The sequence below is a fragment of the Heptranchias perlo genome, chromosome 3 (assembly GCF_035084215.1).
Source record: "Heptranchias perlo isolate sHepPer1 chromosome 3, sHepPer1.hap1, whole genome shotgun sequence".
Lineage (NCBI taxonomy): Eukaryota > Metazoa > Chordata > Chondrichthyes > Hexanchiformes > Hexanchidae > Heptranchias > Heptranchias perlo.
Window position 1 is genome coordinate 633,525 of NC_090327.1, and position 12,114 is coordinate 645,638.

A 12,114-nucleotide genomic window follows, 5' to 3' on the forward strand; every position below is an offset into this window, starting at 1 on the left:
TCATTACACATTACCAGATCTAGAATAGCCTGCTCTCTGGTTGGCTCTAGAACGTGCTGCTCTAAGAAACTGTCCCGAAAGCACTCTATGAACTCATCTTCCAGGCTACTTTTGCCAATCAGATTCTTCCAATCTATATGTAGATTAAAATCACCCATGATTATCGCTGTTCCTTTCTCACAAGCCCCCATTATTTCTTCCTGTATATCCTGTCCTACAGTGTGGTTACTGTTAGGGGGCCTATAAACTACTCCCACAAGTGACTTCTTGCCTTTACTATTGTACCACCAGCGTTCTGGCCATTTTTATGAATCATATTTTAAATCCAATACTCCCAAGAAAGAACTGTACTGTTTGGCAAGCTTGTGGGAGTGGTTTAGGGAATAGGATTCACTGGCAGGAGGTTCGAGCCAGGCTAACCTGACGAAGGTGCATTCATATGCAAATGGACATTTCACACTGGCAGGCTGGGTGGAAGGGAACACCATTTAACATGATTACTGGGAGCAATACCCCGAGGTAACTCAGAGACACTCAGTCCCAACCAAAACTGGTGGAAGGCAGAAGATGGCCGGGCCATTGTCTTCCAGGAGAGAAGCCAGTTAAGCAAGGTCGCTTTGAGATCGAAACCCATTACCTGCTAATGGGGGCCATCAGTTCAGGAAATGACAGACACCCAGTAATCAGCACCCAATGTCTCTCCAGGTGCAAGGCCTGGGAGCGGGAAAACAAAATAGTATTTTTCACGTAGATTTCAAAGGTTATGAATCACTCCAGGCCACGGGGGAGGGCGTTCAGACAGATCACCTGAGTCAATACATCGATCAGTATTGGCGGGAGAAAAGGTGATGGGTTTTGGGGACATAAGGAGCTGTTTGGCAATGGTTCCTGGCTCGGCTCTGCGCTCAGCTCTGCTTTCTGCTCCTCGACATCAATCTACACCGAGGCTCCTGAGTGGTTCGATTCAACGGAACACCGCCAGAAACTGAGCGCTGCTCTTCATCCCTCATCAACGGACCTCAACTCAAATTGGAACTTGGATTACTGCGTCGGCAGTACGGAACCAGGAGCGAGACGTGCAGGAAGAAACTGCAAGCAACAACGGGCAATTGGGGTGAGTATATTGTCTGCGCCGACACATCCACAAGACCACTTAGCTGTGTGAGGGGGTGATTGTAAGTCCCAACCAAACCTTAGAGGGTTTTAGTGCTGGGGAGCGGGGGGGGGGGTTTCCTGTGTTAGTTTATTTCACAGGAGGGTTCTCTTATTAGGCCGTGGTAATTTAGCACAAGCCAGGGTTGTACTGTTTACTGGTGTTATTGTTAATCTTATTGAACACAATACGGTTGAGCCAGAAAACATGGGTCTGAGTCTGATCTAATCCCTATCGTTCCAGAACTTATACTAAGAGGTGTGTTTTCGGTACGCCTGAGAAAACCTCTTACACTATTTCTTATCTCTACCCAAACTGATTCTACGTCTTCGTCTTTAGAACTAAGGTCATTTCTTAATTAATGTCATCTTAATTAACAGAGCGACCCCTCCACCTTTTCCGAGCTTCCTGTCCTTCCGAAATGTCAAGTATCCTTGAATATTCAGATTCCAGCCTTTGTTATCTTGCAACCATTTCTCTGCAATGGCTATCAAATCGTAGATATTTATTTCTATTTGAGCTGTCAATTCATCCATTTTGTTACGAATGCTTCGCGCATTCAGATACAAAGCCTTTAGTGCTGTCTTTTTACTATTTTTGCAACCTCTAGCCTTATCTGCTGGCGCACTCTTCAGTTTGCATGCTCTGTCCCTTCCTGCCGCTCTCTGATTATCATTTCCCTTATTGCTACCTTGCTCTCTTGCCTTGTCTTCTTTCATTAATTTATCACATCTTCCCTTACTTGATCCCTTGCCACCATTATTTCGTTTAAAGCCCTCTCTACCGCTTTAGTTATACGATTCGCCAGAACACTGGCCCCAGCACGGTTCAGATGAAGTCCGTCCCAACGGTACAGCTCCCATTTTCCCCAGTACTGGTGCCAGTGCCCCAGGAATCGAAACCCATTTCTCCCACAACAATCTTTGAGCCATGAATTTAACTCTCTAATCTTATTTACTCCATGCCAATTTGCTGGTGGCTCAGGTAATAATCCAGAGATTATTGCTTTTGAGGTTCTCCTTTTTAATTTAGCCCCAAGCTGCTCATACTCTCCAAGCAGAACCTCTTCCCTTGTCCTACCTGTGTCGTTGGTACCTACGTGGACCAAGACAACTGGATCCTCCCCCTCCCACTGCAAGTTCCTCTCCAGCCCAGAGCAGATGTCCCGAACCCTGGCACCGAGCAGGCAACACAGCCTTCTGGGCTCTCGTTCTCGGCTGTACAGAACTGTGTCTGTCCCCCTGACTATACTGTCCCCTACTACCACGACAATCCTACTGACTCCCCTCGCTTGAATGGCTTCCTGTACCATGGTGCCACGATCAGTTTGCTCATCCACCCTGCAGCACCCGCTTTCGTCCATACAGGCTGCAAACAACTCAAGCCTGTTGGACAATTGCAAAGGCTGAGGCTCCTCCACTTCTACCTTCTCGATCCTCTTAACTCCCTCGCTCACAGTCACACCCTCCTGTTCCTGATCACTGACCAATTCAGACAACCTTATCCTAAGTATCAAGTAAGGAATAATAAGAACATACGAACATAAGAAATAGGAGCAGGAGTAGGCCAATCGGCCCCTCGAGCCTGCTCCGCCATTCAATAAGATCATGGCTGATCTGATCCTAACCTCAAATCTAAATTCATGTCCAATTTCCTGCCCGCTCTCCGTAACACCTAATTCCCTTTACTTCTAGGAAACTGTCGATTTCTGTTTTAAATTTATTTAATGATGTAGCTTCCACAGCTTCCTGGGGCAGCAAATTCCACAGACCTACTACCCTCTGAGTGAAGAAGTTTCTCCTCATCTCAGTTTTGAAAGAGCAGCCCCTTATTCTAAGATTATGCCCCCTAGTTCTAGTTTCACCCATCCTTGGGAACATCCTTACCGCATCCACCCGATCAAGCCCCTTCATAATCTTATATGTTTCAATAAGATCGCCTCTCATTCTTCTGAACTCCAATGAGTAGAGTCCCAATCTACTCAACCTCTCCTCATATGTCCACCCCCTCATCCCCGGGATTAACCGAGTGAACCTTCTTTGTACTGCCTCGAGAGCAAGTATGTCTTTTCTTAAGTATGGACACCAAAACTGTATGCAGTATTCCAGGTGCGGTCTCACCAATACCTTATATAACTGCAGCAATACCTCCCTGTTTTTAGATTCTATCCCCCGAGCAATAAAAGCCAACATTCCGTTGGCTGTCTTGATCACCTGCTGCACCTGCATACTAACTTTTTGATTTTCTTGCACTCGGACCCCCAGATCCCCTTGTACTGCAGTACTTTCCAGTTTCTCACCATTAAGATAATAACTTGCTCTCTGATTTTTCCTGCCAAAGTGCATAACCTCACATTTTCCAATATTGTATTGCATCTGCCAAATCTCCGCCCACTCACCCAGCCTGTCTATATCCCCTTGTAGGTTTTTTATGTCCTCCTCACTCTCTACTTTCCCTCCCATCTTTGTATCATCTGCAAACTTTGATATGTTACACTCGGTACCCTCCTCCAAATCGTTAATATGGATTGTAAAGAGTTGGGGACCCAGCACCGACCCCTACGGAACACCACTGGCTACTGGTTGCCAGTCCGAGAATGAACCATTGATCCCAACTCTCTGCTTCCTGTTAGATAACCAATCCTCCACCCATGCCAGAATATTATCCCCAATCCAGTGATTCTTTATCTTGAGCAATAATCTTTTATGTGGCACCTTGTCGAATGCCTTCTGGAAGTCGAAATACACTACGCCCACTGGTTCCCCTTTATCCACCCTGTACGTTATGTCCTCAAAGAACTCAAGCAAATTTGTCAGACATGACTTCCCCTTCGTAAAGCCATGCTGACTTTGTCCAATTAAATTATGCTTATCCAAATGTTCCGCTACTGTCTCCTTAATAATAGACTCCAAAATTTTACCCACCACAGGTGTTAGGCTAACTGGTCTATCAATTCCAGCCTTCTGCCTACTACCATTTTTAAATAAGGGTGTTACATTAGCAGTTTTCCAATCTGCCGGGACCTTTGCCGAGTCCAGAGAATTTTGGAAAATTATTACCAAAGCATCGACAATCCCTCCTGCCACTTCCCTCAAGACCCCAGGATGTAAGCCATCAGGTCCAGGGGATTTATCCGCCTTGAGTCCCATTAATTTACTGAGTACCAATTCCTTAGTGATTTTAATCGTATTAAGCTCCTCCCCACCCTGTTTGTCCAGTGTTGGGATATTCTTAGTGTCCTCTACCATAAAGACTGAAACAAAATATTTGTTCAGCATTTTTGCCATCTCCATGTTTCCCACCATTAATTTCCCGGTCTCATCCTCCAAGGGACCTACGTTTGCCTTAGCCACCCTTTTTCTTTTTATATAACTGTAGAAACTCTTGCTATCTGTTTTTATATTTTTTGCTAATTTATTTTCATAATCTATCTTCCCCTTCTTAATCAATCCTTTTGTTACTTTTTGCTGTCTTTTGAAGACTTCCCAATCTTCTATCCTCCCACTAAGTTTGGCTACCTTATATGTCCTTGTTTTTAGTCGGATACTATCCTTAATTTCTGTACTTAGCCACGGATGGCTGTCATTTCTTTTACACCCTTTTTTCCTCAGTGGAATATATATTTTTTGAATGTTGTAAAATAACTCCTTGAATGAACACCACTGCTCATGTACCGTCTTACCCTTCAATCTATTTTCCCAGTCCACTTTAATCAATTCCGCTCTCATACCATCATAGTCTACTTTATTCAAGCTCAGTACGCTTGTTTGAGAACCAACCTTCTCACCCTCTAATTGGATATGGAATGTAACCATGTTATGGTCACTCATTCCAAGGGGATCCTTAACTAGGACATTATTAATTAATCCTGGCTCATTACACAGAACCAGGTCCAAGGTTGCTTGCCCCCTTGTAGGATCAGTTACACACTGCTCAAGAAATCCATCCCTAATACACTCAATAAACTCTTCCTCAAGGCTGCCCTGCCCAATTTGATTTGTCCAGTCAATATGATAGTTAAAATCCCCCATAATTATAGCTGTTCCCTTATTACATGCCCCGACTATTTCCTGATTAATACTTCTTCCAGCAGAGTTGCAACTATTAGGAGGCCTATATACTACGCCCACTAATGTTTTTTTCCCCTTATTATTCCTTATCTCTACCCAAACTGTTTCATTATCCTGATCCTTTGTCCCAATGCCATTTCTCTGTATTACAGTGATTCCTTCCATTATTAACATAGCCACCCCACCTCCCCTTCCTTCCTGCCTGTCCTTCCTGATTGTTAAATACCCTGGCATATTTAATTCCCAGTCGTTGTCACCCTGCAGCCATGTTTCTGTAATGGCCACAAGATCATACCCATACGTAGTTATTTGTGCCGTTAACTCGTCCATTTTGTTACGAATGCTACGTGCATTCAGATAAAGAACTTCCAAATATGTCTTGTGACACTTAGTTCCTGCTTTTTCCTTTTTTAACACTTTACCTTTTACTCCATACCTTCTGTCCCTTCCTGACACGCTTTCCTCTGTCTCCCTGCTCAGGTTCCCAACCCCCTGCCACAGCTTTGATGCTGGGTTAATCGCCTTACGACTTCTAGTTTTCATTTTATCTGTCGTGCCTAAAGTACACTTTCTTTCCGCTGCTCTACACTTTTCCCTTTCACTTGTTCTTGAACAACTGTTTGCACTATTTGTATTGTAGATTTCCCCTGGGTTTTCCCCTCTCTTGCTGCTCTCAACTTTATTCCCTTCTGACTCCCCGCTCAGGTTCCCATCCCCCTGCCACTCTAGTTTAAACCTTCCCCAACAGCACCAGCAAACACCCCCGTGAGGACATTGGTCCCGGTCCTGCTCGGGTGTAACCCGTCACGCTTGTACAGGTCCCACCTTCCCCAGAACCGGTCCCAATGTCCCAGGAATCTAAAACCCTCCCTCCTACACCATCCCTGCAGCCACGCATTCATCCTGTCTATTCTCCTGTTCCTATACTCACTAGCACGTGGCACCAGTAGTAATCCTGAGATCACTACCTTTGAAGTCCTGCTTTTTAATTTATCTCCTAACTCCTTAAATTCACCTTGCAGGACCCCATCGCTTTTTTTACCTATGTCGTTGGTACCAATATGGACCACGACTACTGGCTGTTCACCCTCCCCCTCCAGAATGCCCTGCAGCCGCTCCGTGACATCCTTGACCCGAGCACCAGGGAGGCAACATACCATCCTGGAGTCACGTTTGCAGCCGCAGAAACGCCTATCTGTTCCCCTTACAATTGAATCCCCTATCACTATAGCCCTGCCACTCTTCTTCCTCCCCTCCTGTGCAGCAGAGCCACCCGTGGTGCCCCGAACCTGGCTCTTGCTGCTTTCCCCTGATAAGCCATCTCCCCCAACAGTATCTAAAGCAGAATATCTGTTTGAGAGGGAGATGGCCCCAGGGGACTCCTGCTCTACCTGCCTAGTCCTTTTACTCTGCCTGGCGGTCACCCATTTCCTTTCTGCCTGCGTACTCTTTACCTGCGGTGTGACCACCTCACTGAACATGCTATCCACGATAGTCTCAGCATCGCGGATGCTCCACAGTGAATCCACCCCCAGCTCCAGCTCCGAAAGACCGTTAGCCAGTAGCTGCAGCTGGACACACTTCCTGCACACATGGTCGCCAGGGACTCCGGTCGTGTCCATGACTTCCCACATAGTGCAGGATCTGGGTGCCCTCGTACATGAAACATAAAAAGTCAAGATACAGGTGCAGCAGGTAATCTGGAAGGCAAATGGAATATTGGCCTTTATTTCGAGGGGGATGGAGTATAAAAACAGGGAAGTCATGCTACAACTGTACAGGGTGCTGGTGAGACCACACCTGGAGTACTGCGTACAGTTCTGGTGCCCTTATTTAAGGAAGGCATATTTGCATTGGAGGCAGTTCAGAGAAGGTTCACTAGGTTGATTCCGGGTATGGAAGGGTTGTCTTATGAGGAAAGATTGAACAGGTTGGGTCTATACTCATTGGAGTTTAGAAGAATGAGAGGAGATCATATTGAAACAAACAAAATTGTGAGGGGACTCGATAGGGTAGATGCTGAGAGGATGTTACCCCTCATGGGGGAATCTGAAGCTAGGGGGCATAGTCGCAGAATAAGGGGTCACCCATTTAAGACGGAAATGAGGAGGAATTTCTTCTCCCAGAGGGTCGTGAATCTTTGGAATTCTTTATGGAAGGTGTCGTCGACAGTGGTATCAAGCGGCACTTACTCACCAATAACCTGCTCACCGATGCTCAGTTTGGGTTCTGCCAGTACCACTCGGCTCCAGACCTCATTACAGCCTTGGTCCAAACATGGACAAAACAGCTGAATTCCAGAGGTGAACTGAGAGTGACTACCCTTGACATCAAGGCAGCATTTAACAGAGTGTGGCAACAAGGAGCCCGAGTAAAATTGAAGTCAATGGGAATCAGGGGGAAAACTCTCCAGTGGTTGGAGTCATACCTAGCACAAAGAAAGATGGTACCGGTTGTTGGAGGCCAATCATCTCAGCCCCAGGACATTGCTGCAGGAGTTCCTAAGGGCAGTGTCCAAGGCCCAACCATCTTCAGCTGCTTCATCAATGACCTGCCTTCCATCATAGGTCAGAAATGGGGATGTTCGCTGATGATTGCACAGTGTTCAGTTCCATTCACAACCCCTCAGATAATGAAGCAGTCCGAGCCCGCATGCAGCAAGGCCTGGACAACATCCAGGCTTGGGCTCATAAGTGGCAAGTAACATTCGTGCCAGACAAGTGCCAGGCAATGACCATCTCCAACAAGAGATAATCTAACCACCTCCCCTTGACATTCAACGGCATTACCATTGCTGAATCCCCCACCATCAACATCCTGGGGGTCAACATTGACCAGAAACTTAACTGGACCAGCCATATAAATACTGTGGCTACAAGAGCAGGTCAGAGGCTGGGTATTCTGCGGTGAGTGACTCATCTCCTGACTCCCCATAGCCTTTCCACCATCGACAAGGCACAAGTCAGGAGTGTGATGGAATACTCTCCACTTGCCTGGATGAGTGCAGCTCCAACAACACTCAAGAAGCTCAACACCATCCAGGACAAAGCAGTCCGCTTGATTGGTACCCCATCCACCACCCTAAACATTCACTCCCTCCACCACCGGCGCACAGTGGCTGCAGTGTGTACCATCCACAGGATGCACTGCAGCAACTCGCCAAGGCTTCTTCAATAGCACCTCCCAAACCCGCGATCTCTCCCACCCAGAAGGACAAGGGCAGCAGGCACATGGGAACAACACCACCTGCGCATTCCCCTCCAAGTCACACATCATCCCAACTTGGAAATATATCGCCGTTCCTTTATCATCGCTAGGTCAAAATCCTGGAACTCCCTTCCTAACAGCACTGTGGGAGAACCTTCACCACACGGACTGCAGTGGTTCTGAAGGCGGCTCACCACCACCTTCTCAAGGGCAATTTGGGATGGGCAATAAATGCCAGCCCCGCCAGCGACGTCCTCATCCCATGAACAAATAAAAAAAAACAAAAAGCTGTGGAGGCTGAGTCAATGAATACATTCAAGGCTGAGTTCGACAAACTTTTGACCAGCAAGGGAGTCAAAGGATATGGGGAAAGGGCGGGAAAGTGGAGTTGAGGTAAAAATCAGATGAGCCATAATCTCATTGAATGGCGGAGCAGGCTCGAGGGGCCGAATGGCCTACTCCAGCTCCTATCTCTTATGGTCTTATGGTCTAAGAGGTGTGACCGCCTCCTGGAACCGAATATCCAGGTATATTTCCCCCTCCCTGATGTGTCGCAGTGTCTGCAGCTCGACCTCCAGTTCAATGACTCTGACCCGAAGCTCCTCAAGCCGCAGACATTTACTGCAGACGTGTTTGCCCTGGATCACACTGGGGTCCAGGAGCTCCAAACCCTTTCATAGTCTTAAAGACCTCTATCAGGTCACCCCTCAGCCTTCTCTTTTCTAGAAAAGAGCCCCAGCCTGTTCAGCCTTTCCTGATAGGTATAACCTCTCAGTTCTGGTGAATCTTTTTTGCACCCTCTCCAATACCTCTCTATCCTTTCGAACCAAGGTTCCATACATGTTTAATATAACTTCCCCGCTTTTCAATTCTATCCCTCTGGAAATGAACCCCGGTGCTTAGTTTGACTTTTTTTATGGTCTTATTAACCTGTGTCGCTACTTTTAGTGACTTGTGTATCTGTACCCCCAGATCCCTCTGCTCCTCTGCCACATTGAGACTTATTATCCAAGCAGTATTGTTAAACTGAGACCCCGCCTGCCAGTCAGGTAAATATTCCCACACGGTCAGGTCCAGGTACAATATGTCATAACAGATTTTCCACCCGAGGTTCTAAGTACTAACCACATACCTCGCCCAGTCCTCAGTTTGCCTGGGAGATCTCCACACATGTGCAACAGACTCAGGCTGTGACTAGAAACCGACACACATATTTATGCAGCTCAGTAGCTATTCAGAGAAAGGAGGCAGTTTCCAGCCGGAGCTTACCTGCACCTCAGGCGGGCCTCCTTCATCCCGGATAAGCAGCAGGTAGCTCTGGCCATCAACCACAATCTCCTTCTTAAACCGACCACCTGCAAGAGAAATAAAAAAGGACATCAAAAAGATGCAAGAACCCATTACACTGTCGCTGATAATGGTCCAGGATAGAACAGGTCACAATATTATCATTGGCTGGTACACAGAGTGATATAATACACTCTCCTGGGGACCTTGTAAATACTGAAACATTCCAGAGAACCCCCCTTGTAAATACTGAAACATTCCAGAGACCCCCCTTGTAAATACTGACACATTGCAGAGACCCCCCCCTTGTAAACACTGACACATTCCAGAGACCCCCTTGTAAATACTGACACATTCCAGAGACCCCCCCCTTGTAAATACTGACACATTCCAGAGACCCCCCCCTTGTAAACACTGACACATTCCAGAGACCCCCTTGTAAATACTGACACATTCCAGAGACCCCCCCCTTGTAAATACTGACACATTCCAGAGGCCCCCTTGTAAACACGGACACATTCCAGAGGCCCCCCTGTAAACACGGACACATTCCAGACACCCCCCCTTGTAAACACTGACACATTCCAGAGACCCCCCTTGTAAATACTGACACATTCCAGAGGCCCCCTTGTAAACACTGACACATTCCAGAGACCCCCTTGTAAACACTGACACATTCCAGAGACCCCTTGTAAATACTGGCACATTCCAGAGACCCCCCCTTGGAAACACTGACACACTCCTGGGGTCCTTGGAAACACTGATGCACTGCAGCAACTCGCCAAGGCTTCTTCGACAGCACCTCCCAAACCCGCGACCTCTACCACCGAGAAGGACAAGAGCAGCAGGCGCATGGGAACAACACCACCTGCACGTTCCCCTCCAAGTCACACACCATCCCGACTTGGAAATATATCGCCGTTCCTTCATCGTCGCTGGGTCAAAATCCTGAAACTCCCTTCCTAACAGCACTGTGGGAGAACCTTCACCACACGGACTGCAGCGGTTCAAGAAGGTGGCTCACCACCACCTTCTCGAGGGCAATTAGGGATGGGCAATAAATGCCGGCCTCGCCAGCGACGCCCATATTCCATGAACAAATATTTAAAAAAACACTCCCGGGGTCCTCCTTGTAAACATTGACACATTGCAAATACACACACATGCACAGCACTAGATGCAGACAGAATGAGAGAGAAAGGGACACAATGGGTAATTTCAACTTTAGTCTACGGTGCCCGTTATACACCACATGTGCCGGATCTTTGAAAGATCTATCCAATTAGTCCCACTCCCCTGCTCTTTCCCCATAGCCCGACAAATTTTTTCCCATAGCTCTGCAATTTTTTCCACTTCAAATATTTATTCAATTCACTTATGAAAGTTATTATTGAATCTGCTTCCACCGCCCTTTCAGGCAGCGCATTCCAGATCAGAACAACTCGCTGCGTAAAAACATTTATCCTCATCTCGCCTCTGGTTCTTTTGACAATTACCTTAAGTTTGTGTCCTCGTGCTACCAACCCTCCTGCCACAGAAAACAGTTTCTCCTTATCTACTCTATCAAAACCGGTCATGATTTTGACACCTCCATTAAAACATCCCATAATCTTTTCTGCTTTGAGAACAACTTCTCCAGTCTCTCCACATAATTGAAGTCCCTCATCCCTGGCATCATTCTAGTAAATCTCTTCTGCACCCTCTCTAAGGCCTTGACATCCTTCCTGAATTGAACACAATACTCCGGCTAGTGCCTGACCAGTGTTTCATAAAAGTTTAGCATAACTTCCTTGCTTTTGTACTCTATGCCTCTATTTATCAAGCCAAGGATACCATATGCTTTTTTAACAGCCTTCTCAACTTGTCCTGCCACCTTCAAAGATTTGTGTACATACACCCCCAGGTCTCTTGGTTCCTGCACCCTCTTTAAAATTGTACCATTTTGTTTATATCGCCTCTCTTCAAATAGAAACAGTGCTAATAGGAACATAGGAACAGGAGTAGGCCATTCAGCCCCTCGTGCCTGCTCTGCCATTTGATAAGATCATGGCTGATCTGTGATCTAACTCCATATACCTGCCTTTGGCCCATATCCCTTAATACCTTTTGGTTGCCAAAAAGCTATCTATCTCAGATTTAAATTTAGCAATTGAGCTAGTATCAATTGCCATTTGCGGAAGAAAGTTCCAAACTTCGACAACCCTTTGTGTGTAGAAATGTTTTCTAATCTCACTCCTGAAAGGTCTGGCTCTAATTTTTAGACTGTGCCCCCTACTCCTAGAATCCCCAACCAGCGGAAATAGTTTCTCTCTATCCACCCTATCTGTTCCCCTTAATATCTTATAAACTTCGATCAGATCACCCCTTAACCTTCGAAACTCTAGAGAATAACCCTTG

The 12,114-nt window shown here is 46.5% G+C and overlaps 1 protein-coding gene across 3 annotated transcripts in view; it reads right to left on the minus strand.

Moving 5' to 3' along the window:
* Positions 1-12,114, minus strand: part of LOC137309207 (arf-GAP with GTPase, ANK repeat and PH domain-containing protein 3-like) — an 862,346-nt gene that overhangs the window by 379,293 nt on the left and 470,939 nt on the right. For all 3 annotated transcript variants that reach the window (XM_067977476.1, XM_067977484.1, XM_067977468.1), the window contains exon 4: positions 9,700-9,785. In XM_067977476.1, the coding sequence (XP_067833577.1) occupies positions 9,700-9,785 (86 nt within the window). The remainder of the gene's footprint in view (positions 1-9,699; positions 9,786-12,114) is intronic.